Source organism: Heterocephalus glaber, unplaced genomic scaffold, assembly GCF_053883595.1.
Source record: "Heterocephalus glaber isolate CG9 unplaced genomic scaffold, H.glaber_assembly_v1.0 deba00000678, whole genome shotgun sequence".
Taxonomy (NCBI): domain Eukaryota; kingdom Metazoa; phylum Chordata; class Mammalia; order Rodentia; family Bathyergidae; genus Heterocephalus; species Heterocephalus glaber.
Window position 1 is genome coordinate 36,291 of NW_028258157.1, and position 24,228 is coordinate 60,518.

At 39.2% G+C, this 24,228-nt stretch overlaps 1 protein-coding gene across 1 annotated transcript in view; it reads right to left on the reverse strand.

Annotated features, from left to right (window-relative positions):
• Nucleotides 1–24,228, reverse strand: part of LOC101715516 (cadherin-related family member 3) — a 98,255-nt gene that overhangs the window by 33,721 nt on the left and 40,306 nt on the right. The window contains exons 15-17 of the mRNA XM_087206748.1: nucleotides 23,111–23,216; nucleotides 22,144–22,365; nucleotides 21,511–21,656 (exon numbers count right to left, since the gene is read on the reverse strand). Of these exons, the coding sequence (XP_087062874.1) occupies nucleotides 21,511–21,656; nucleotides 22,144–22,365; nucleotides 23,111–23,216 (474 nt within the window). The remainder of the gene's footprint in view (nucleotides 1–21,510; nucleotides 21,657–22,143; nucleotides 22,366–23,110; nucleotides 23,217–24,228) is intronic.

Below are 24,228 nucleotides of genomic sequence, written 5' to 3' on the forward strand. Positions count from 1 at the left end.
TCCTTTCCCATCCCCTACCCCTTCCACTTCCCCTTGCCTTTGGACCTTATCTTCCTATTTCACATTATGTATTATACATTTTAATTCTTATTTACACTTTCAGTTTCTCACACCAGAGAAACTATTCGGTATTTACATAAGTGTGTCCTATTTATTTCACTTAAGAGTATTGCCTCGATATGCATCCATTTAGTTATAAATGCCTCTACTTTCTCATTACTTATGGCTGAGTAGTACTTTATTTTATTTAAAAAAGTCTTTATCCAGTAACTAGTTGATGGACATTTGGGCTGTTTCCAAGTTTTAGCTATTACAAATTGTGTTGCTGTAAACACGGGTGAGCATATATTGCTGTGGTATGATTCTTTTAATTCTTTGGGGAAGATATCCAGCAGGGGGATAGCTGGGTCAAATGAGACCTCTAGTCTTAGTTCTTTGAGGTATCTCCATACTGATTTCCACAGTGGTTGCACCAGTCTGCACTCCCACCAGCAGTGGAGCAGGGTTCCTCTTTACCCACAGCCCCGCCAGCATTTGTTATTGGTTGATTTCTTGATAGCAGCCATTCTTTCTGGGGTGAGGTGGAATCTCAGTGCTATTTTCATCTTCATCTCTCGAATGACCAGTGATGATGAATGTTTTTTCATATGTTTATTTGCTGTTTCTATTTCTTTGTCTAAGAAATGTCTGTTCATATTAGATGCCCATTTTTGGATTGGGTCTTTAAATTTGGGAACTCTGATTTTTTTTAAGTTCTTTATATATTCTAGATAGTAGTCCTTTGTCTGAGGAACAGCTGGTAAAAATTTTTTCCCACATTGTGAGTTGTCTCTCCACACTGTTGGTGGTTTCTCTTGCTGTGCAGAAACTTTTTAATAAGAAGAGATCCCAGTTGTTGATTATTTGTGCTAGTTCCTGTGTGACTGAGGTTTTGTTAATGAAATATTTTCTGACACCAATGTCTTTAGGAGTTCTACCTAACCTCTCTTCCAGCTGATTTAGTGTTTCTGTTTTAATATTTAGATCTCTGATCCATTTTGATTTTAGTTTAGTGAGTAGTGAGAGGTATAGGTCTAGTTTTAATCTTTGGCAAGTGGAAATCCAATTTTTCCAGCACCATTTATTTAAGAGGCTATCTTTTCTCCAGCAAGGGTTTTTGGCTCCTTTGTCAAAGAAGAGGTGGCTGAATATGTCTGGAGTTGTTTCTGCATCTTCTAATCTGTTCCACTGATCCTCGGGTCTATTTCTTTGCCAGTACCATGCTGTTTCATCACAGTAGCTTTGTGGTATACTTTCAAGTTGGGAATTATGATATCCCCTACCTTGTTTTGGTTGCCTAGAATGGTTTTTGCTATTCTAGGTATCTTCTGGAATAGATGGTCTTTATCTCAACCTGAGAAAAGCCATCTATAAAAAACCAACAGCTAACATCATGCTAAGTGGTCAAAAGCTGAAACCCTTCTTGGTAAAATCAGGAACAAGACACTACTATTCAATGTAGTTCTGGAAACATTAGCCACATCAGTTAGACAAGAGAAAGAAATAAAAGGAATAAAGATAGGAAATGAAGAAGTTAAATTGTCATTATTTGCAGATGACATGATACTCTATATAGAAGACCTGAAGAACTCTACCAAGTCTCCTAGACTTAATAACCAAATTCAGTAGAGTAGCTGGACACAAGGTCAACACACAAAATTCAAGGAAAGGAAGAAGTTACACTGTCATTATTTGCTGACGATATGATACTCTACATAGAAGACCCAAAAAACTCTGCCAAAAGACTTCTAGACTTAATTGACAGATTCAGTAGAGTAGCTGGATACAAGATCACAACTGAAAAATCAAAAGCCCTCTTGTACACAAATAACAGACTCACTGAGAGAGAAATTAGAGAAACAATTCCTTTCACGATAGAACCCCCAAAAATGAAATATCTAGGAATCAAGCTAACGAAGGAAGCTAAAGACCTCTACACTGAGAACTATAGCACTCTGAAAAAAGAGATCGAAGAGGATATAAGAAAATGGAGAGATGTCTCCTGTTCCTGGGTAGAAAGAACCAATATAGTGAAAATGGCCATACTTCCAAAACTGCTATATAGATTCAATGCAATCCCAATAGAAATCCCAACAGCATCTTTCATTTTCACTCCAGGGTTCCTTCAGATTAAAATCACTCACAGGAGGGTCAACACGAAGGAGACCTGGAGGGAGGAAAAGGGCCCATTAAATGAGCACTTGCTGATACAAGCAACAAGGGCTTTGCTCTGCAAGTACTTCATGTATTTTAACTATCAAGTGAAAAATATAAAGTTTTTAAGAAATAAAACCTACTTCCAGAAATAAGAAACTAGAGAATATAAAAATAAATCCAAGAATATTGGAGAAGAGCAAATTATAACTTTCAGAACTAAAAAACACTTAAATGTAGTTTAAAACACAAGGTTATATCAACAGCAGATAAGGCATGGTGATGAAATCATTACTGCACTGGAATACAGGCATGAAGAAACTGCATCGATCATAATAGAGAGGAAAGAGTGACCAAGAGAAATGGAGAATGTAACACGCAGACCGCACCACAGTGTATCTAACTGGTCTCCAAAACATAGAGAATGAAAAGAAAGGAGAGGCGGTGACATCTGAGGCCAGGAAGACCACGCGTTTCAGTGGACAGCTCAGGAGCACAGAGGACTTCGGCCTGGAAGGCTGGGAGGGGACAGGGGACGCAAGAGGCCCAAGCTGGGATGTGTGCATGCTCCGATTCTCCTCAGTGAATGTATTAATTATGCAACACAAATGCATATTAATAAAAAAAAGAGAGGCCTAAACCAGGTGTGACATCACATGCCTGCAATGCCAGCAGTCTGGGAGGCTGAGGCAGGGGGATCCGAAGTCCAAGACCAGCCTAGACAACGTAGTGACTTAGAGCAAGGCCCTGTCTCAAAACCAACCAACCAACCAACCAACCGACCAACCAACAAACAAACCTTTTTAAAAAGGGTTAGGGATGTTGCTTTGTTTGAAGGTTCTGGCTTCAATTCCCAGTATTGCAGGAAAAAAAGAAAAGAGAAAATGAATCTGTACCAGGATACGGTACCATGAAATGAACATTTAAGGAGAAAAGAGTTAACAGAAATAATATTTAAAGAAACTTTGACCCTAACTGCTGCTAACTTGTTTCGATTAATTTATCCTCTAAGAATATTTAGAATAAAATGTTATGGTAAACAAGCAAGGGTGTATTATTAACATTCTTACATGAATTTATTTTGAAACAGGGTTCCCTAAGTTGCATGTGATCCAACAGGATGGTGTGCATTTCTGAGGTGCCAAGTGAGGATTAGTTACATGTGTTGTGGCTGTTAATACAGTCGCATTCTGTCATCTTACCTGGGCAGTACTTTTACTGTAAAATTCTTCATATTCAGTTTTGCTATTCATATGAATTGGGTTTGTGTCTCCTGAATGGATTCAGACTGGATCCCGGAATGGTTTCCAGGAGACTCACTGATGGACAGAAAGAAACATAACATACATACAGCTTTGAAGCAAGTGGAGGGGCAAGGCAGAAACACATCAGTCACTCAGAAAGGAGAAAAGTAAAAAAAAGAAATAATAACAAACTTTCAATGTACAAATAAGATTATAGAATGCATCTGAGTATATCAACAACCACAATGAATGCAAGCATATCCAAATTCCAATTTAAAAATACAGACCCTAATGTTGAATTTTTAGAAATAGACTTCAGAAATGTACAGAGTCATTTACATGTCAAACGCATAAGGACCAAAAATGTCAAAAATTGAAACGAAGAAGGAAAAATAGCATGAGAAACACAAAAGACAGGACAATATCGTACATAAACACAGCATTCTTTGTTGGGAGCAATGCTACATAATTCTAGGGAAAAATCATTTGAGTAGGCCTAGTTCTTCCACCTGCAGGCCAGCTATGGCATTCCGAGACATAATTCCATTTTGGCCTCGAGTCACAACTGAGACCTCAGTGATCCCATGATGCTGTGATTCTCCAGGACAAGACCACACCTGCGGGAGACGCCCTGGGAGGAACCAAATCTTTATCTGTATAGTTCCTCATTGTTCTTAGATTGCCACTGCCCCCCAGTCCTGTTACACCTGTTGATCCCACTGTGAAGTGCTGAACTCTGCATTGCACTTGTTACATCTGTTTCTCCGATGTACTGAATAAAAGGTGCTGCAAGCTAGGGGGCTTTTGTCTTTGCTGCCCAGAGCAGCACTGATCAGACCCAAAGCTCAGCTTCTTCTCACTCTCATTTGTCTACCTTTCCTGTAATTCACCGTGTGCTGCCGTGGCTCGCAGGAGACTAGGACTCACTGCAGAGGTTCTGGTAACGTCCCCTTCCCCTGTTCCCTACAATTCTTATATTAAAATTTGAAAGCAACAAGGTCACTTCGCCAAACACTTAAAGAGACAGTGGACACCACTTGCAATAAGGAAATGCAAAGGTCAACCACAGCGCCTAGCCGTCCGCCATAGTGCCTAAAATAACCACAGTGCCAACGTCAAGGGCCATGAAGAGGAGGAGAATTTACATCACTCAAACTTTAATGACTGGAATGTGATACGTTCTGGTCACTCTGGAAGTAAAGTTCAACAGTCTTATTTTGATTTTGGTTTTGGTTTTCAAGTTTCCTGAGGAGGCACCTTGTCTTACAAATTTGATACCTTTCCTCCTTGAGAGCATTTGCTGATAGAAGCTGACTTTCACGCACTGCTTGGGCTGCATTCCACACCCAGATGTGTAACTTATGACTGTGCACTCAGGTGTATTTATGATCGCTGCTTTCAAATCCTCCCTGGATAATTCTTACATTTGATTCAACTCAGCGCCGGTGGCACTTGGCTGCTTTTTCTTATTGCATGAGTGGTTTTCCTGGTTCTTGATATTACAGTGACTTCCTTTGTATTCTGACAAGTGACAGCAACGGTGCTTAGGTCCAGACTTGCTTTGTAAGCAGCATTCCCAGTGACCAGTTTACTGTTCGAATTGGGCCATGTCAGTTTGGTCTAGTTGGTTATCTGAGGCCAGTGACTTCCCAACGGTCACTTCTGAGGCTGCCTGAGATGGTTAGAGGGTTTTTCCCCAAGCCGGGCCACCACCTCTACCACAACAGGGATCTCCAGACCACAAGGACAAAGTGGCTTCCCAGCTTGATGCTGCTGTCTGCAACCGTCCTCCTGCTCCTCCCCCTGTCCCTGGTGGGAGGAAGGAGTCTCAAGCCCATGGGGGTGCCAAAGCTTCTGAAGCTTGGTGCTCTTTTGGCAGAAAGTGTCTCTCCTGCTTCTGGGGGAGAGAGGTGAATTCATGGACCGGGCCAGGCTGTGGAGGAAATCCCCAGCAGGGGAGAAGTCAGCCTGGGAGGTAGAAGGGGCTCCCAGGACTGCTTCCTGTGGAGGCTGGATGCTTCAGTGGTCCAGCTCTCCGGTGGAGAGAAACGGTCTCATTGATCCATCACATGGCAGCTGATGGTCTAAGGGCTCCTGACCCAGCTCCGCGTTGTCCAGCTCTGCTTGGGCGTCAGAGGTGTCCCCTTCCATCCTGAGGAGGGGCGCCTCCCTGCACTACCTCAGCGGCTGGGTAGGAGTTGGGAGCGAGGGGACTGGCTCTCCTCCATCTGCTGGGCTGGGAAATGAGCAATGCTGTGCCTGTGCTTCACTCCTCACTCCTGGAGCTCCAGAGGTGCCCACCGCATTCTATAGCCATTCCAACTCTCCCATGCTGCCCCTGCTGTCACTTCCAGGTGAACGGTTGTGTTTACCAAGATGGAAGGTGAGAGAGGAGCATCTTGATCAGAAGTTCACCGCCTGTTGAGAAAACACATCCATTCCTCTATTCCTGAAAATCCAAGACCCAGGAAAGAGCCTGCATTGCCCCTCTGCGCCTCTCTGAAGGTCTGAGAAGTGAGGTTGGAGCGGGGTGGGCGCCTGAAGGTCCTGGCCCATGGTGTCAAGGGCAGGGGAGATGGGTCTCCAGGCCCGGGAGCCCAAGCAGGAATGCGCCCTTCCTCACCTCTTATTTCCGGCCGAGCACCGACAAATCTTCTTCCCAAAGTCCACTGATTTGAGGGCACAGCTCTCCCAAGACTTCTTACAGAAACCCCCAGAAATAGTGTCTCCCGGCTATGTGGGGACCCCTAGCCCGGTCACAGGGACACATAAAATTACCTGTCAGGACCTCGCACTACAAAACGCTAAAATGCTAAATTTAAACTCACCAAATTGAATGTACCGGAGAGCACAGGAAATCCACCTAGAGAAAACTGGAAGTCCTGACAGTTAGCTTGCTTTATATTACACATATGCTTGGGGATAAACTTCTCTGTTGGTGTCAGGCCAGCAGGGACCGGACTGAGACTCCTGGACCAGCCAGAGCCAGGACTCAGGATGGCACTGCTCCCATTGGGAGTCCACTCGCCACATGCTGCCCACACCAGGAGGGCTTTGCTCTGACCCGTGTTCTGAAGTGACATCAAAAGTCCCCTGGAATAAATAAAATCCACAACCCAGTGCTGGCTCTGCTACAGAGCTCAAATTTGTCCTACTGTCACAGGGTAGGTGGGCATCTCCATGAAGAGATCGATATAAAATCTGATCCTGAGCACACGATATTCACGGCACACAAGGCAGAAATCAAAGCAAGCCTGCTTCGATTATATAAGCTCTAGAGAAATGATTTTACAAGCCAAACAGCCGCATTTGCATTAAAAAAAATCTAAAACGTGTAAGTGTACAAAATGGTAAAACATAAATAGTTCTCCTGAAGATGACAGACCTCTCTGAAAGAGACAATATAAAAAATATTTTGGAATGGAATAAAGTAAAATTTTAAATATCAGAAAACACAAGTGGTCTCTAAGGCCACATGAAAAATGCAAGACTTGCTAAAAATGCCATTATTCCTACTTCATAATTTGGAAAGAATAATAAAAACATTGAAAATATCATTTTCATGTAAAGATAGCTTATGCTATTTGTAGATCACTGTCTCACCACTGAGGTCTATAATGCCTTAGTAGTTCTATACAAGTGTGGAGTAAATTCTCCAATCCAGAGATCACGGGTCTTACCTCTCAGGCCCCGCTCTACGGCAGACAGCTCTCTACAGCCTACGCAAGGCAAACTTGCTGCCATCCGGCTGCTTTACCTGAAGGAAAACAAGCACTGTTCCTAACTAGCACATAATGTGGAAAAACCAAGGAAAGTTATGAAGCAACGGTCTCTCCCTCCCTCCCTCTCTCTCTCTCTCTCTCTCTCTCATTTATTTCACAACTGACGGGACAAGGCAGCCAGTTGTATGAGGTTTGCTATGAGAATCAGAGAGGTCACTTGAACTTCTCATCAAATCACCTCCTTTAATCCAGTCCTATTTTCTGGAAATTAGGAAGAAAGACTGGAAAATGCCCTTTAACTGGCATAGTGGCATTCAAAAATCATTTTTAGTATGTTTTTCTTCTCAGTTTATGGGATCAGTTTTCCATATGGTATTTGTAGCACTTACAGGGAAGTTTGGACTTGGCTTTCTCCCTCATAAAACACATGCTCTGGAGTTCCTGGAGTCAGACTGCACATTCCCTGTCTCCGAGGATGCCAGGCCATTTTATGCTTTCTCTGGGGTTTATCCTATCCACACGGCCACCACCCGGGCTGGACTGTAATTATGTCAGCCGAGGAGGGCTCCTCAGTTGTGGGTGGGCATACACATCATTTCCCTTTGTCTTTCTTCCCCCACACAGGCTGTTCTTGAGCCAAAATAACAAAAAAGTCATAATAGTGTTCCCCTGCTTTGCTTTCATCTTGGCCAGGCAGATCTGATGCAGTATAAAAAAGCTGATTAGAACAGGTTGAATTAAACAACAATGTTAAAAATATTCAGATTCAACTACATCACAAAAATAAAACCAACACATTCAGGCTTATTTTTGCACTTTCTTCCTGTGGCCAAGGAAGCAAGAGAAAAATGGGAATGAAAAGCTCCAGTGGCCATCCACGCATCCAGTGAGTGTTCTCCTAATATGCAGACTCCTGAGAAATCTGAGACCCACAGCCAGTGCGGTTGCTCATGTGACACACTGCACTACTAAAAGACAGTACTCATGCTGCAGAACTCTGAGGGGCTCTGCAGCCAGCAGAAGGCTGCTGAGTCATCACCGGAATTTCCTTTGTCATGCACTGGTGAATCCACTACTGTTAAACTGTAGTAAAAATAGCAGGGCTGCTGGGGATTCCTTACTATCAAATCTTTGTCCAAATCTTTTTTGGTGTCCCCTTCATTTTCAGTATGTGGCCCTGTCCACTTTAATGAAGTCATCAAGGACATTCAAGATGAAGGCCCTTAGTTTTTACATCCTAAAATGAAAATTTTATCAATTTTTCATAAAAATATGAGATATATACTATACTTTCCCTTTTCTAAAGCGTAATTTAGAAAGGCTCACAACAGCTTTGTACATCAAATGGGAAGAAAATATGGTTCCCACCTGATGAGTGAGGAAACAGGCCCAGAGTAGAAAATACCCTGGCCAAGGATGGGTCTGGCGAAGGCTTCTGCCTCTACGTTCTGAAGTCAGAATTTTGGTTTCAAATTTGTTCTCCACAGCAGTTCCTGGGCAAAGATCTCCCAGCTCCTTACATATAAAACAGGAATAAAAACTTCCTGTCCTTCAGACCTTTGTGAGAAGTAAAGGATAGATTGTGTGAAGAGTCCACAACAGCAGCTCTATGGTCTGTCCTTACGTCATGGCAATTCTTGTTACTATTTCCTGAGAAATAACACACTTTTCACTGTTTCGTAGCCTTGGGCCTCTGACCTGTATTTCTTTCCTCATTTGAGCTGTCTTTAACTGTCTTCTCTTCTCTAAATCCTCAACCAAGCCAGGCCTACTTTGGATCTTTCCTTTCTACCTCCCTCTGTTCTCAGGATTCTTTCTTGTGCCTGCAGAAAGGATCATTGTTCGTCTAAGGTTGATCTTTCTTCCCTCCCTTCCTTACTCTTAATTTTTTGCAAGCAGCCATGACTGGTTTAGCTTCCTAGCTGGAAGTGACCTTCCAAAGCTTCACCCTTGTTTCGCTGTACAGACAGAATGGAGCCAGAGACTGTCCCTGAAGCACTTCTGGCGAGAAGCTGAAGGAAGCTGGGAACCGTACCTGGACGGCGGGGGAGGAGCAGACTCTGACACACCCCACACGATGGCGCTTCCAGGTCTGTACCCCAGTTATCCATTACTGCCAGAACTTCCGGAGTTTTGGCCCAGTATTCTTTCAAATGATAACTTTTCAGTGTGTAAAATCTCGATCGTGATTTACATCATTACTTTGCAATACAGTGCACAATGTTCATTCCCGTTTTAATCAATCTTTGAAAATGCACCAGTGTGCCCTTGCTTCCCAGAAATAGGCTCCACAGAATTCCCATTTTAGCCTTATTTTTCACAGTACTGCCTCCTGTAGTGATAGACTTCCCTCATCTGCCTTCGGTCACAACATCCACTGGAAGTCCCTCTCAAAGCCTGTCCTCCACTCAGCATACTCTGAGGCACCCCTGCAGGCTGCTCTGTGGCACACACCGAGCACAGAGGGAGAAAGAGGCGATCCCGCCCCTCAGTCCTCCACGGGCTGGTATTGAACAAATGACTCCACAGCGCCCCCCAGAGGACAAAATCCAACTCATCGTTTGTCGAAGTCCAACATCCAGAAAGTTTGAAAGCACTCAGGCTGCCGAGATGTTGCTGAATGAAAAGTTGAACACTCATAAGAGGCAGCTTTCAACCAGTAAGGACTCTATCTAGCAGGCCCAGTGAGCACAACACCGTACACCCAAATAAATGCATACAGATTGCATGCATGCCCTGTCCAACTCTGACTTCTTTCACAAATATTCACAATGAACCAACTTAAATTTTCCTTAAGATAACAAAATCCTTGCAATATTCATATTTGATTATTTTCCTTCTTTCTTATTTTCACTAAAAATTGTTACCACAAATATTATTTAGCAGTAAAGCATCCTTTAAATGATGCCCTCCTTTTACTCTAATAATTAAACTCTATTTTCTGGAGCAGCTTTTAGGTTCTGAACAAAGGGAGTGGAAAGTTCAGAGTCAGAACTCCTCTTGTTCTCATTCGTGCACATCCTCCTCTACTGTCCACGTCCGACACACTGGGCACGGTGGTTACCAGCGACGTGTCCATGTTACACATCGTCATCGACCAAAGCCATGGTGCACCTAATGCTGCACTTGAGGTGCTGTGCACCCTGTGGCTGTCCACAAAGGTGTGATGGCGTGTGCCCACTACCGTGTCACACAGGCAACTTTACGTCCTGCCTCCTCCTCCTCTTCCTTGCCTCAGCTCCTGACAACCATTCTGGTCTTACTGTCTCCGAATGTCCTGTGGTTGGAATCGCACAGTGTGTAGCCTTTTCAGACTCTTTTTTTGCAGTTCACAAAATCCTTCCACATTTTCTCTACATCATTGTATGGCTTCTGTTTTCATTTCCTTCGAATGCTGAATTAATGTTCCATTATATGTACCACAATTTACTTATCCACTGTCCTCCTGAGGGCCATTTTGTTTGTGTCCCAAGTTTTGGCAAATATTAATAAAGCTGCCGTAAGCATCTGTGTGCTGGTTCTGGTGTGGACACAAGTTTTTAATTCACGTGGGTGAGTACCAAAGACATGGCCCTGGATACTGCGGTGAAAGTATGATTGGTTGTATAAGAAACTGCTGAGTTCTTCAAAAGTGATTAAGTCATTTTGAACCCCCCCAGCAATGGAAATGCGTTCCCATTTCACCACATCCTGGCCAACATTTGGTACTGTCGGGGTTTTGGATCTTTGCTGTTCAAACGGGTTTTTCATGACATTTCATTATCGTTTTAATTTGCAATGCCCTAAAGACATATGATGTTGAATATACTTCTGTGCTTCCTCCCATTTAGATGTCTTTTTCAGTAAAGGTTTTGTTCAGGTTTTTTCTTCATTTATTTCTCAAGGGTTTTTTTTCTCATTTTGGAGCTTTTAGAACTTTTCTATATGCTGGTTAACAGTCCTATCAGCTATGTCTTTTTCAAATCTTTTCTCTGGTTATTGTCCTTCATAAAAAAAGAAACAAAACCAACAAAAATAATTTTAATAAATTCCAGCATATTGATTATTTCTTTTACTTACTTTGCTTTTCATATTCTATCTAAAAGTCCTATATCAAAAGTTCTCTAGATTTCCTCATACCTTTATCTTCTAGGAATCTTATAGTTTTGCTTTTTACGTTTAGGTATATGATCCATTTGAATTAGTTTTTGTGCTGAATGAGAAGTCTTTGTCTACATGAATTTCTTTCCATGTGGATCCTCTATTGTTCCAGCACTATTTATTGAAAAGACCATGTTTATTCCACTGTGCTCCTTTGGTCCTTTGTCAAAGCTTAGTTGATCATATTATTAAGTGGCTATGTTCCTCAGGTCCCCATTCTGTTCTCTTGATTTATTCTTGCATCAATACAGCATTGTCTTGATTACTATGGACTTATGCTAATGTATTGAAGTCCAATACCCCCAGTCTTCTGAATTTGTTCTCTTTCAATATTGTTTTGTATTTTTTGCCTCTGAAAATGAACTTTACAATTCACTTGTCAAGATCTATAAAATAAATTGCTGGGATTTTTTTTTTTTAGATTGCACTAAAACTACAGATCAACTTAGGAAGAACTGACAATTAACAAGGTCAGTTTTCTACCCATGAACTTGAAATAATTCTCCATTTGCTTAGCTATTTATTTATTTATTTCATCACAGTTGTATAATTTTTCTCATACAGATATTGCATAGTTTTGTCTGATTTATGCCTAAGCATTTTGATTTAGGGACTACTAGTATAAGTAGTATTTTTTTAGCTTTCAAATTCCACCTGTTCATTACTAGTATATTGTAGAACAACTGACTTAGAATATTAAACTAGCATCCTGAAAACCTGTTATAATGATTTACTAGTTCCAGGAGATTTGAGCTATTCTTTTATGTTTTTCTAAATAGAAACATTCTACTTGCAAATAAAGAGTTTTATTTCTTCCTTTCCAATTACTAAGTCTTTTATTGGCATTTTTCTTAATATATTAACCAAGGATTTTGCTATGAGGTTGAAAAAAATTAGAGAAGACATCCTCAGGAAAAATCTTTTCCTGATTTTATTATGACATCCAAGTCCTCACCAGTAAGTACTACGTTAGTTGTAGTTTTGTTTTCATTTCCCTCTTTGTTTTCTGAGGGATGCTCTTTATCGAGTCAGGGAAGTTCCCCTCCTCTGACATTTTGCATAGAGGATTTATCATGAAGTGTGTTAGGATTTTGTCGGATACTTTGTCTGCATCTATTGATATGATTGTGATATTTTTCTTCTTTAGTTTCTTTATATGATAAATTAAATTAATTGATATTTTTAATACTGAACCAGCATTGAATACCTGTGGTAACTTGAAGCTCATGATAAAAAATAATTATTTATATATATATATAATTTGCTACTATCTTATTGAAGAGATCTGTATGCATATTCATGAGAAATATTGGTCTCTAAATTTCTTTTCCTACAATGTCTTCATCCAGATTTGATATTACAGAATATCACCATTCTGAAAAAATTAATATTATCCTTTGCACATGTAGAACACATAATTCTTAGAAAGGACTAAAAGTGGACTAGCTTGGGACCAACGAGCCCAGTGACAAACAGAGGAGGGATTGTGTTTAATGCTGTGTCAAGGTGAGCAATGGCTTGTGATTCAGTGAGGTCCCTGCCAATCACCCTGCTCCAGGTGATTCTGAGAAGTGCCAGACAATTTCTTGTTCAGACCAAGACACTCTGTGCCTGCACTTTCCAAACTCGGGAGAAGTTGGTTCTTCTGACATGAAAAGCTTCATCGCTTATTCTCTCAGTAGGCAAACTGTTAGCTTTTCATAACATTGTTTTGAGAACAAAAATGTAAAGCTAACATTTGTCCTTTGTCTATTTTCTCTTCCTTTTTCTTTTTTCTTATGTCCTCAGATTTCCACCGCATCCCTTACTCTAAGAGATGTTACCATTAGCTCTGCATAGACTAGACAGGACAAGACAGGCATCCTGACATCAAGACCCAGCTGACTTCCAGGCCCTGAACTATTGTTCAAGCCACTCTCTAGCCCTCCATCGAGGTCCTCTTCAATATCTATATTATATAAATTATTATATTAAATACAATAATTTGAACTTTCCTTGTCCTTTTCTTTCATGTCAGCATTCAACCCTTTGAGAGTTCTATAAAATCTGCCCCATTAAAATACAATTTTTATACCCTACCGAGAATTTTCCATGGGATCTGTTACTATACACATGAGCATGTGTGTATCATCCCTCTAACAGGGGGTACCTGAGGGTAATTGTCATGCAGTTTGGGGAAGTTATAGCCATTAAATTCTAGCCATTTGATTTCTCCTGCTTAACTTGCTGAAATCAATGGGACATAATATAGATAGACGGTGTTTCAAAAATAATTTGCATTGTTTTCTTGAAAAAGACCAACTAGGTATAATTTTCATATATATATATATATCAAATGATTAGAAACTCAATTAGAAATTTTTGTTCAAAGTAAAATGAATCAGCAAGTTTTAAACGAATACATTTTGTTTGTTCACTTCAAATGATTATGACAGCAAAATCTCTAAACTTCATTCCTAAATTTTATCTAGACTATCACAATAGATAACAGGAATAAAACATTTTAGCTATAAAAAGATGTGTCTAAGAGCCTATAGATACATACAATATAAGTCATATAATTTAAGTCATATTACTGTGTGTAAATTTGTTTTTTTAAGCAGAACATTTATTGCTAAATTTTAGAAATACATAATGATAGCATTCATCATAGGGAATTTGTACCTGTACATGATATAGCTTGCTTCTGTTTTTTATTCCTCTACCCTCCCTTCAACCCCTCTTCCTCTCCTTATATACAAAACTTTTGGTTCCACATTCCCTTCTATTCTTTTTCTCTTGTCCCTTCTTTCCTTTCCTCCTCTTAAGATTTATTTCACTTAAGAGTGGTCTCGTTGTGCATACATTTAGCTAGAAATGTCTCAAGCTTATCCTTCTTTATGGCAGAGTAGTACTTCATTGTATATAAATAATCCACATCTTTTTTATCCATTCATTGGTTGGTGGGCATTTGGGCTGTTTCCAAGATTTAGCTATTACAAACTATGCCTCTATAAACACAGGTGTGCATATGTCACTGTGGCATGATGCCTTTAATTCTTTCAGGAAGATACTAAGAAGTGGAATAGCTGGGTCGAATGGAACCTTTAGTTTTTTGAGGTATCTCCACACTAATTTCCAGTCTTGATTTGCACCAGTCTACACTCCCACCAAATGTGGAGAAGGGTCCTTTTTCCCCACAACACCGCCAGCCAGAATTTGTTACTGGTTAATTTCTTGAAAGCAGCCATTCTTTCAGGAGTGAAATGCAATCTCAGTGTTGTTTTAATTTGCATCTCTCAAATGACCAGTGTTGCGTGATGTTGAACATTTTTTCCTATATTTATCTGCCATTTCTACTTCTTTATCAAGAAATATCTACTCATTTCAGATCCCCATTTTTGGACTGGGTCTTTAAATTTTGAGGGGTCTGATTTTTTTGAGTTCTTTATATATTCTAGATATTAGTCTTATCTGAGGAACAGCTAGCAATCACATTCTGGACTGTCTCTTCACCCTGTTGGTGGTTTCTCTTGCTGTGAAGAAGCTTTTTAATAAGATGAGATTCCAATTATTGATTCTTTGTAATATTCTCTGTCTGATCAGAGTTTTGGTCATAAAGTCGTTGCCTAATGTCTTCAAGAGTTCTACCTGTTCTATCTCCCAGCAGATTTAGTGTTTCTGTTTTAATATTTAGATCTTTGATCCATTTTTATTTTAGTTTAGTGCATGGTGAGATATATAAGTTGTTTTAATCTTCAGCACATGGAAAGCCAGTTTTTCCAGCACCATTTATTAAAGAGGCTATCTTTCTTCCAGTGAAGGTGTTTGGCTCCTTTGTCAAAGATAAGGTGACCAGGTGTGTTTGGAGTTGTTTCTGCATTTTCCAATGTGTTCCATTAATTCTTGGGTCTGTTTTGTTTTGTTTCGTTTTCCCAGTGCTATGAAGTTTATGTCATGGCAGCTCTGTGGTATAATTTCAAGTCAGAGATTGTGATGCCCCCTGCCTTGCCTTTGTTGCCCAGAATTGCTTTTGCTATTCCAGGTCTCTTCTGGTTCCAAATGAATTTTAGGATTGTTTTGTGTAATTCTGTGAGATATGCTATTGGTATTTTGATGGGGATTGATTGCATTAAATCTGTATTGATATTACATGTTCCATTCTTTCTAATAGATATCTACATCTGTCTATCTATCTATCTCCCTCTCATCTCTCCACCTGTATTACACTTCAGTGCTATTTTGATAAATGCCACTGACTTCTGGCTAAATTTCCAAAATGACTTTCACCAAAAAGTATGTTTATCCTATGAAATAGGTAAATTAACATGATATTGTATATACAAAGAGAATTTCAGTTCCTGTACAGAACCATTCAAAGTTGGGTAAATCTTAGGTAGTGATAATAACAAAAGCAATAATAAAACACCAAACATTTAACTAATCTTTAGTAAGGCCCTGATACTCTGAGGAATTCGTGGTTATTTTATGTAACCACTCCCCAAACCCTTTGAAGTGAGAACTATTGTTATCAAATATTACTTGTGATTAAACTGAAGTCTACAGAGCTGAGTAACTTTATTAAGCTATCTAGTTCATAAGGGAAAAAAAAAGAACAATTTTGAGCAGGGGGTGTGTCTAACACGAGAATACATGACTTCTAAACTTTAACTCCACTTACAACATAACAATTGACCAAGTTTATCTATTTGATTGCTCTAGGCTGAATTGTATCCCCAAAAATGATGTGTCCAAACACTCTTCCATGAGGCTTATGAATTTGCTTTTTTGAACATACTTTGCATATTTAACCAAGTTGAGATGAAGCCATGTTGGAGTCCAGTGGGACCTTCGCTGAACACGGTGTCCTTCTAAGAACAGGGGAAGAGACGCTGAAAGACACAGGGAGAGCATCACTTGGTGACAGCAGCAGACACTGGAGTGATGGGTGTACAAGCTGGGCTGTGCCAAGGATTTCTGGCAACAGCAGAGGTGAAGAGAAAGCCATGGAACAGATGGTTCCCGAGAGTGTACAGAGACCACAGGCACCAGCTGGCACCGGGATTTTAGATTTCCCACCTCCCGAACTGTAAGAGAAGACATGTCTGCTTTGTTCAACCATCATGTTTCTGTGGTTTTGTCAGGTAGCTGTGTTAGTTACCCTGGGTCACTGGAACAAAATATATGAGGGGAATCAACTTTAAAAAGGAAAGACTGATTGCGGCTCCCAGTTCCAGAGGATTCAGTCCATGGTCTCCGGGCCCAAGTGCCTTCAGTCCTGCAGTGAGGTAGTGAATCACGGCAGAAGCTGTGGGGAGAAGAGCCGCGGGTCTGTTCAGCCAGGGAGGAGAGACAGAGGGAAGGCGGGGCGGGGCGGGGCTGTTTTCAAAGCAGTGTCCTCCCCAAGCCCACCAAGCTATACGTCTCTAAGCAGATGAATCCATGAATCCATGCCAGGGTCAGAGCCCTCCTGACCACTCAGACTGCCCAGCCCTCAGCTTTTGGATTTAAGGGCAACCCTAGAAAACTAGTAAAAACGGGACACAGTATTTACGATTAATGGCTGCATATATCTTTCACGTTTACAGGTTATTAGGGCATTATTGATACAGAAAGTTAATGTCATTCCCAAATCTGCAATGTCCTTTAAATAAATGCAATTAGTTCAAATTTATGTCTTTTTTTTCAGTGCTGGAGACGTAACCCAAAGCCTCACACATGCTAGGTACATGCTCTCCCACTGCACAAACACTCCCTGCCCCATGCAGCTAAAGTAATAACATTACTATGTAAATTTCATTCAGAAATTAAATATGCATGCTGTTCATTTTAATTGTATATATATATATGCTTATGTTTTATCACTTTTGCTCAATTTAAATTTAGTAAAACATTCTGTATTTCTGGTTAAAAACACATTGTGGGGAATAAGACCTATGATTTGCTTTTCTCCCACTACCTCAGAGAATAACTTTTTAAATTGTCAAGAAAGGAAATGTCATTTTATTTCTTAATTTTCTTTGAAGTAACCTTCAAATTCGGTCCCCGTATTTCTCTCTGTATATAAAGACACACACACATGTAAATACATACATGCATGTACAGATACATAAATGTGATAATTGCATTTTTAGGGACCCATCAAAATTACATTGCTTTTGAACATTTCTGAAGCAATTTTAAGGTTTTTCATGTAAAATGAGGGGAGATTTTTTTCCTCAGATTTTTCTCAAGCTCTAAAATTCTCATGTTCTATGACAGTACTTAGGCCTTAATTTATTTTTCTCCTCATGCTCCTATATATAGTTCTATTTTTGTACATATTTTTTCAGTAAATTGTGTACATAAAATGATTATTAGACAAAGATAAAATATACATAAGAAGAAAACTTATCTTGCTTTCAAGGGCTTAAGAACTTCATAGAATAAGAAGTTTTTTCTACTGCAATTCAGAAAGCCCTAAGTAACAAAATAGATATAAACAGGGACCTTGAAAAAGAATAATTAATATCCAATTTGGATGTCTTCTAGAACTATGATAGTTTTTCTTTTTCTTTTGTTTCTTTCAGCATGCATTCTGTATTCTCTTTTTTCCTTATTCTGATCTCATGGATCTTACAATCAAAATCTGTACTAGGTTAGATCTTTATGCTATATTTTAAAATTCCTTAAACTATGCCACATTTAGTGCATGAAAGAAATTTATGCCCATAAAGATAGCCAAGTTTATTCTGCAGCTTTTATTTCATAATCTGAAAAAAGAACATTTTGACAGTGTTTATCAGTCACACTAAAGAGGTTTCTAGCTTTCATTTTGATGAGTAGACAATGAAAAGCTAATTGTAGTAAAGTATATAGATACAATAGAACGATCATTTCTATCAGTATCTTCTTCACTTGTGGAATAGCTCTAGCTGTTTTCTGTTTTTTTTCCACTTGCAGAGCACTTGAATAGTGCTATGAGCCTCTCAGTGTTTGACAAGAGTTCATTTATTGAGCCTGATCTGTACTTCCAAAATAGCATTATCGTCATCATCTTATAACAAGAAAATGAGTAAAAAAAGTCCAATAATTTGCCCAGCAGCACAATAAAATAGTTTACTATGGTAAAGATGGGATTCTTTTCTAAGCCAATTGGCTAAAGAATTTGTGATTTAAAAATAGTGCAGCGGGTACAAGAGAAATTTGGCAGTGCCTTGGACACCAAATATATGAGCACGCAATCAGTGGTTCTTGTGTCTAACAGTAACAGGTTAAAGATGAATAGATCCAGCATTCATTGCTCTTCAAGAAAAAACAGCCACAGAGAGACAGTGAACTTGGTAATGACTTCCCATTTTGTATGGTCATTTCTGAACTTCCTAACCCCTAGGTACAAGAAAGCAAAGTTACTAAAATTTTCCTTTTCAAGTGAGTGTTTTCCTTATAAAGTTTTGTAGAAGTTTCTGTGTTTTTTCAGACTAGCTAGTTAGAGCAGGAATGAATTATAAGAGTGTGACTACCCTTGAAATCACATTCAAGCAGGGACAGACATTAGTTTCCAAGTCATCGATTCTATTCCTATTTTAGATGTGAAGGGAAAGACATCTTTACACATTCCAGGAATGAACTAAGCATCTGGCCATAGGAGAGGCTCTGCACTCCAGTTTGGAAAGAAGGGGCATGTGTTTGGTAACAATTTCTTCAAAAGAACCACGGCAGAGACGGCGATGATTTAGAAACTATCCTCTGAGGAAATTTATCATGCTCTTTGCAGGAGACAAAACAGCCTTCAATTTTGTATGCAAATTCTTGTCAGCAAGTTCATGTTGGTGGAATAGACAATATATGGTCCTGCTATGAAGCTGGTTTTTGTTTTTGTTTTTCAGTTTTTATTTTGGTTTGGTTTTACATCAGTAAAGATAATCATGCTTTGTTTTACATCAGATCCAGGCAGGCAGGTTATTGGTGTGAATATTGGTTTACTTGGCTCGAGTGTTAGGAATGTAAAATGTTGTCTCTGACTAGATAAAACCACTTTTCCATTCAGGTATTTGCTTTATTTCACAGGATGGGTTGCCTTCTATACTCACTGTTTTCAAAAGATGGGTCATTATTTAGTCTGACCCTGTTTGTACAGTCATTTATCATTAACTTTGATAGCTTGGAGAGCTTTGATCCTAGACCCAACACTATGTTCTATTGATCTATAAGTATTTGCTAGGACTCTGACTTTTAATATGATAACTTTCCAATATCTTCATGTTCACTAAAACGACTTGGCATCTGGCATCTGTCTTAGTCTGTGTGGGCTGCTGTAACAAGAGACCCCAGACCGCACCACTTACATATCAGAACTTCACTGTTTCTGAGTTCTAGAGCCAGGAATCCAAGGTCAAGTCCTGGTGTCTGGGTTTCCGGTGAGGCCTCTTTCGGCCCTGAAGGAGGCCCTTGCCCACCGTGCACGTGGGCGGAGCAGTCAGCACTCTGACATCTCTTTGTCACATGAGGACACCGATTCAATCAGAGCAGGGCCTCCACTTATGTCATCATCTAACTCTAATCTCAACACAAACACAAATAACCTCCAAGTGCGCATGGTGTTGGCTTCAGTGTGTAGGTTTGGGGCAAGGTAAGATCATTCAATCCATAACAGTATTAATCTTTCATTTTCTGAAAGACATAGATTTCTGTTGCTTGTTCGTTCTTACACATGAAATTTAGGTTCATTAATGTACCTCTTAAATAGTATTTCTGTACTGTGTTTATCTACACATATCAGCTTAATCTTTTTAGGAACAAGGTACAGTATAAAAGTCCAACTGCATGGACCTGGGATTTAGCTCAGTGGCACTGCACCTGCCGGGCAAATGCAAGGTCCTGAGTTCGATCCCTGGTACTGGAAAAACAATACAACTGTATTGTGATATCGCTTTGTGATTCAACTTATTTTTCTGAATATAACATTTTTGAACCTTCTGCCCAAATTTAGGTCAGAATCAATTTTAGATTGTAGATATCAAAATTCAGTAACTATCTATATCTTAGGTAAAATTTAAGCCCACTCATGTGATGGTGGAAATATCTTCTTACCTAATATGAAGAAATCAAATATTAATTTCCCAAATAAATCATTCTAGTCCCTTAAAAGAAAAAAAACACAAATATTTTTATGGATGATGAACAAGGAGATTTTTTGCTCCCGTATGTGCTGAGGCACAGGGCCTTACATATGAAGGGCACACACAGGACATCCATGACACTCGAGCTGCCACTCTGAGTTGGTTGGGGAGTGGAAGCCAGAATGAGGAGAGGAGTTCACTAGCTTCTGACATCCTCGAGTCAGGGCGGAAACCACTGGCATCACTTCATTAAATTTCTCCCCACAAAGCCTTCTGGCCTGGTTGTTGTGTTTTCCAGGCACAATGAGCCCACGGTGCGGGGGCACTGAGCCACGGGTGCTCAAGGCCTCCGCTCACTGCGAACACATGTGAAAGTACTCACTGCTGGGCTCGCAGCAATTGTCGGTGCCTTTGAACCTTTATTAGAAGTTACTGCCTTTTCTATAGGATGCAGGGTGGAATTCTTACTGCTCTCAAGTAGCAAAAAAGAATGCAAACAAAGTCAGAAGATGCAGAAAATCTGGCACTTTTTCTGAAGGAGAAAGGCCGTTTCTGTACAGCTCTGTAGGGAATGCAATGCACAAAACAGTATGGATGGAAGTGTTGCACAAGCCAAGCCCAGTGGATTCTTGCATGGAATGTCTTAAAAACATTTCCAAGCCTTTGCTTCTAGGTCTCATGCTTGCAGTACTCTAGGACTGATATTTAGGAATCTCTTCTAGTGAAAAATTAAGGTATTTCTTCAGTGAAAATCAGAGAAGAAAGAAGGAGCAAAGCAAAAAAAATGATGAAAGTGCATCAGAGTAACTTCAAAAAACTCTAGAGTGTACGTTGGTTTTTGAAAATATGCATAACCACAGAATGATTCTACAAACAACTTAAATATAAGCAGAGACATTAGGTGCTGTTCCCCTAGGTTCAGATTTGTAAGATAATCACATTAATTCAGAAGGCGTACAGCTTAGTGTATGTATAAGGCAGTTTTACCCCTGTACCTTTGTACCAAACATGTCACTCCCTGAGTTTAAATCCGTGCTGAGGATGTTAACCTCACAATTATGCTTCATTTTTATTTCTCAAGAATGTGCCTCCCCAGGGACAGCAATGTCACAGGACGTGATTCGTTCTTACCAGGACGTTGACCATCACCTGAGCAGTCGCACTTCTCTGTCTAAGGGGGTCAGGGGCAGCATCATTGTCCATGTCTGTAATTCTCACAACTATCTTGTACTGTGATTCAGTTTCCCTGTCTAGTGACTCCAGTAGCTTTATCATTCCTGATGCAAAAAAAGAGGGAGACTTGTCATTTCTGGATAACTAAAGACATTTAATTCAAGCTGAATAGTAAGCTATATAAATGAAATAATCTTTACAATAATAAATAGAAATTAACTGATGCAGTCTAATTTTGGTTATATATACATATCCCTAGAGTTTACTTCAGCAGCAAAATAATAACAGATGTTAATTCAAACAGTGTTTTAGCCACCTGTTACACATTCTTAGGTATAGGGAAGTGATACATGTGCAGACGCTTTCTGAAGTTCAATATATCACAGATCAAAGTTTGGTTCTTTCCATGCAGTAACTAAGGATTTATGGCTACAACTAACAAACCAAGGTGAATACTGCATAGTTCAAGGGAAAAGTTTATATAAAAAAAGATATTCTGGTGCTTATAATTTCTAAATGAAATAAATTCCAAATGAGTATCTGTGAGCTCTTTGTTTTTATTGTTAATTGCTATCAGCATTGTAACAATACCTGTGTCTGGTTCCATGTAAAATCTGGGTGGCATTCCCAAATGGCCTCCAATAATGGTGTATTTTAGATTGTTAAATGGCCAGTCTGCATCTGTAAATGTAAGTTTTCCCACGAGTGTATCAACTGGACTATTTTCCAGTATACTGAAGGTAAATGCTGAGGTAGTTCCAACTGGTTCCAGCTCATTTATGCGAATCACCCTTATAATGACTGTAATCATTGCTAAGTAGAAAGAAGTACATAAAAATGCAATTAGGACAATTATGTGGTTTCCTCAATAATTCTTACTTTGCCATTTAAATTAATACCTCATACTGCATATCACATTCTAAGTATATGAATTACACAAGTGCATTATAGTAATAAGTTTTATTATAAAATTTTTAATTTTAAAATTATAGAGCTTTTAATTTTAGGATTAAAATACTTCATTAATTGATATTTTTTAAAACCTGTAAAAGTAATTGCCACTTATGTTAAGACTAAACATAAATTCTCCTGCTTTGAATTATAGATCATAGTATGCAAGAGACAACATGGTGTTTAATACTTGGAATATGATTAAATAGTTCAGGCTGACAATATAATCAATAATGCAGGAAATATAATTTACTATGAGAATCTGAATATTAGTATTTTCCCTAATGCAGAATAAACTTACTCCTTGAAGAATCTTTTAGATACACAGAGATTAGAGAAAAGTTCACGCTGAGTGTAAATGCAAAGTGCTATATTAAACATTTGAGCACCATCATCTCAAGTGATTTGAGGTTTTTTAACTAGGCTTCCAGTTTGCAAGCAGTAGTACACATGAAATGAATAACTAACCATAGTAATTTATAATTTATATTATTATAATAGATCATTGAAATATTTTAAAATATAAACTTCTAATAACTAATTTTCAAGTTCTAAGTATTTTATATAAGACAAACTATTTTACTATTTTAGATTAATATCTTCTCACTTGAAAGGACAGGACTTCCTTCATCAGAGACTTTCACAAACAGCGTATATTTGAAGTGCATTCCTACAAAAATAGCATTGTCAGAATTTAGATGTTTAGGTCCAACCTGTAAATAAAAAATGGTGTATCATTAGTTTAGCTTGGTTCTGATTGAAAATTCAGTTCATCTTTTATGTGAATCCAAAACAAAGATAAGTGACAAATATTTGAAAGTCACAAAAGAGCACTGTCCAACAGAAATACAACAAGCCTTAAAATCGAGCCACAGGTGCAATTTTAGCATTCTTATTAGCCACAATAAAAAGATGAAATTAATTGTAATAAAGTAATTTATTCAATCAACCCTACCCTAAATGCTATCATTGAAACATGTGATCAGCCTACAGTTGTTTGAGACTCTACAGTTGTTTTCTCATAATAACTGTGTGAACTTCAGTACTTACTTCACAACTACCGTCCATCTGAATTCATGGCCAACCACATGCAGGTGTGGAAATGCAAACAGACCTAGTGTCTTCCATTCTGCAAAATGTTGCATTATGCAAAGTATAAATTTATTGCAATCCAAGATAATATTATATATTCTAGTAATTTCAAGTTACATTATATTGCAAATGTATAATAGTAACAAAACTAGGGTTTTATTTCTATGCTTACTCACACTGACTTGCTGGCCACAGGCTTTTTTATTCCACACAGACTCTGTCTAAATACAGACATGTCTCACCTGACTCTGGTTGGATTTACAAGCTTTTGGCTTTAGAATGGTTCCAAAGCAATGTGCATCCAACAGAAAGACAGTTGGTATTTTGAATGTTGGTCTTTTCCGTGGCTAGCAACATGCAGCACAATGCTCTCATGATTTTGGACAATGGTAGAGAGTGAGCCACCATCCCCGTCGACCCCATGGCAACCAGGAGACACACCCGGTTCCCTGCAGTGCTGTGTGGCTAAGCTATTCTGTTCCCCATGTTAGGTATAATAATTGTATTTCTGACTTAAGCCATTTTCAACTTACGACAGGTTTAATCTGGAGATAACCCCTTCATAGTGTCAAGAATCTGTAAACAAACACTGTCCTATATTTAAGATGTGTAAAAAGAAGTTGTCATGAATTT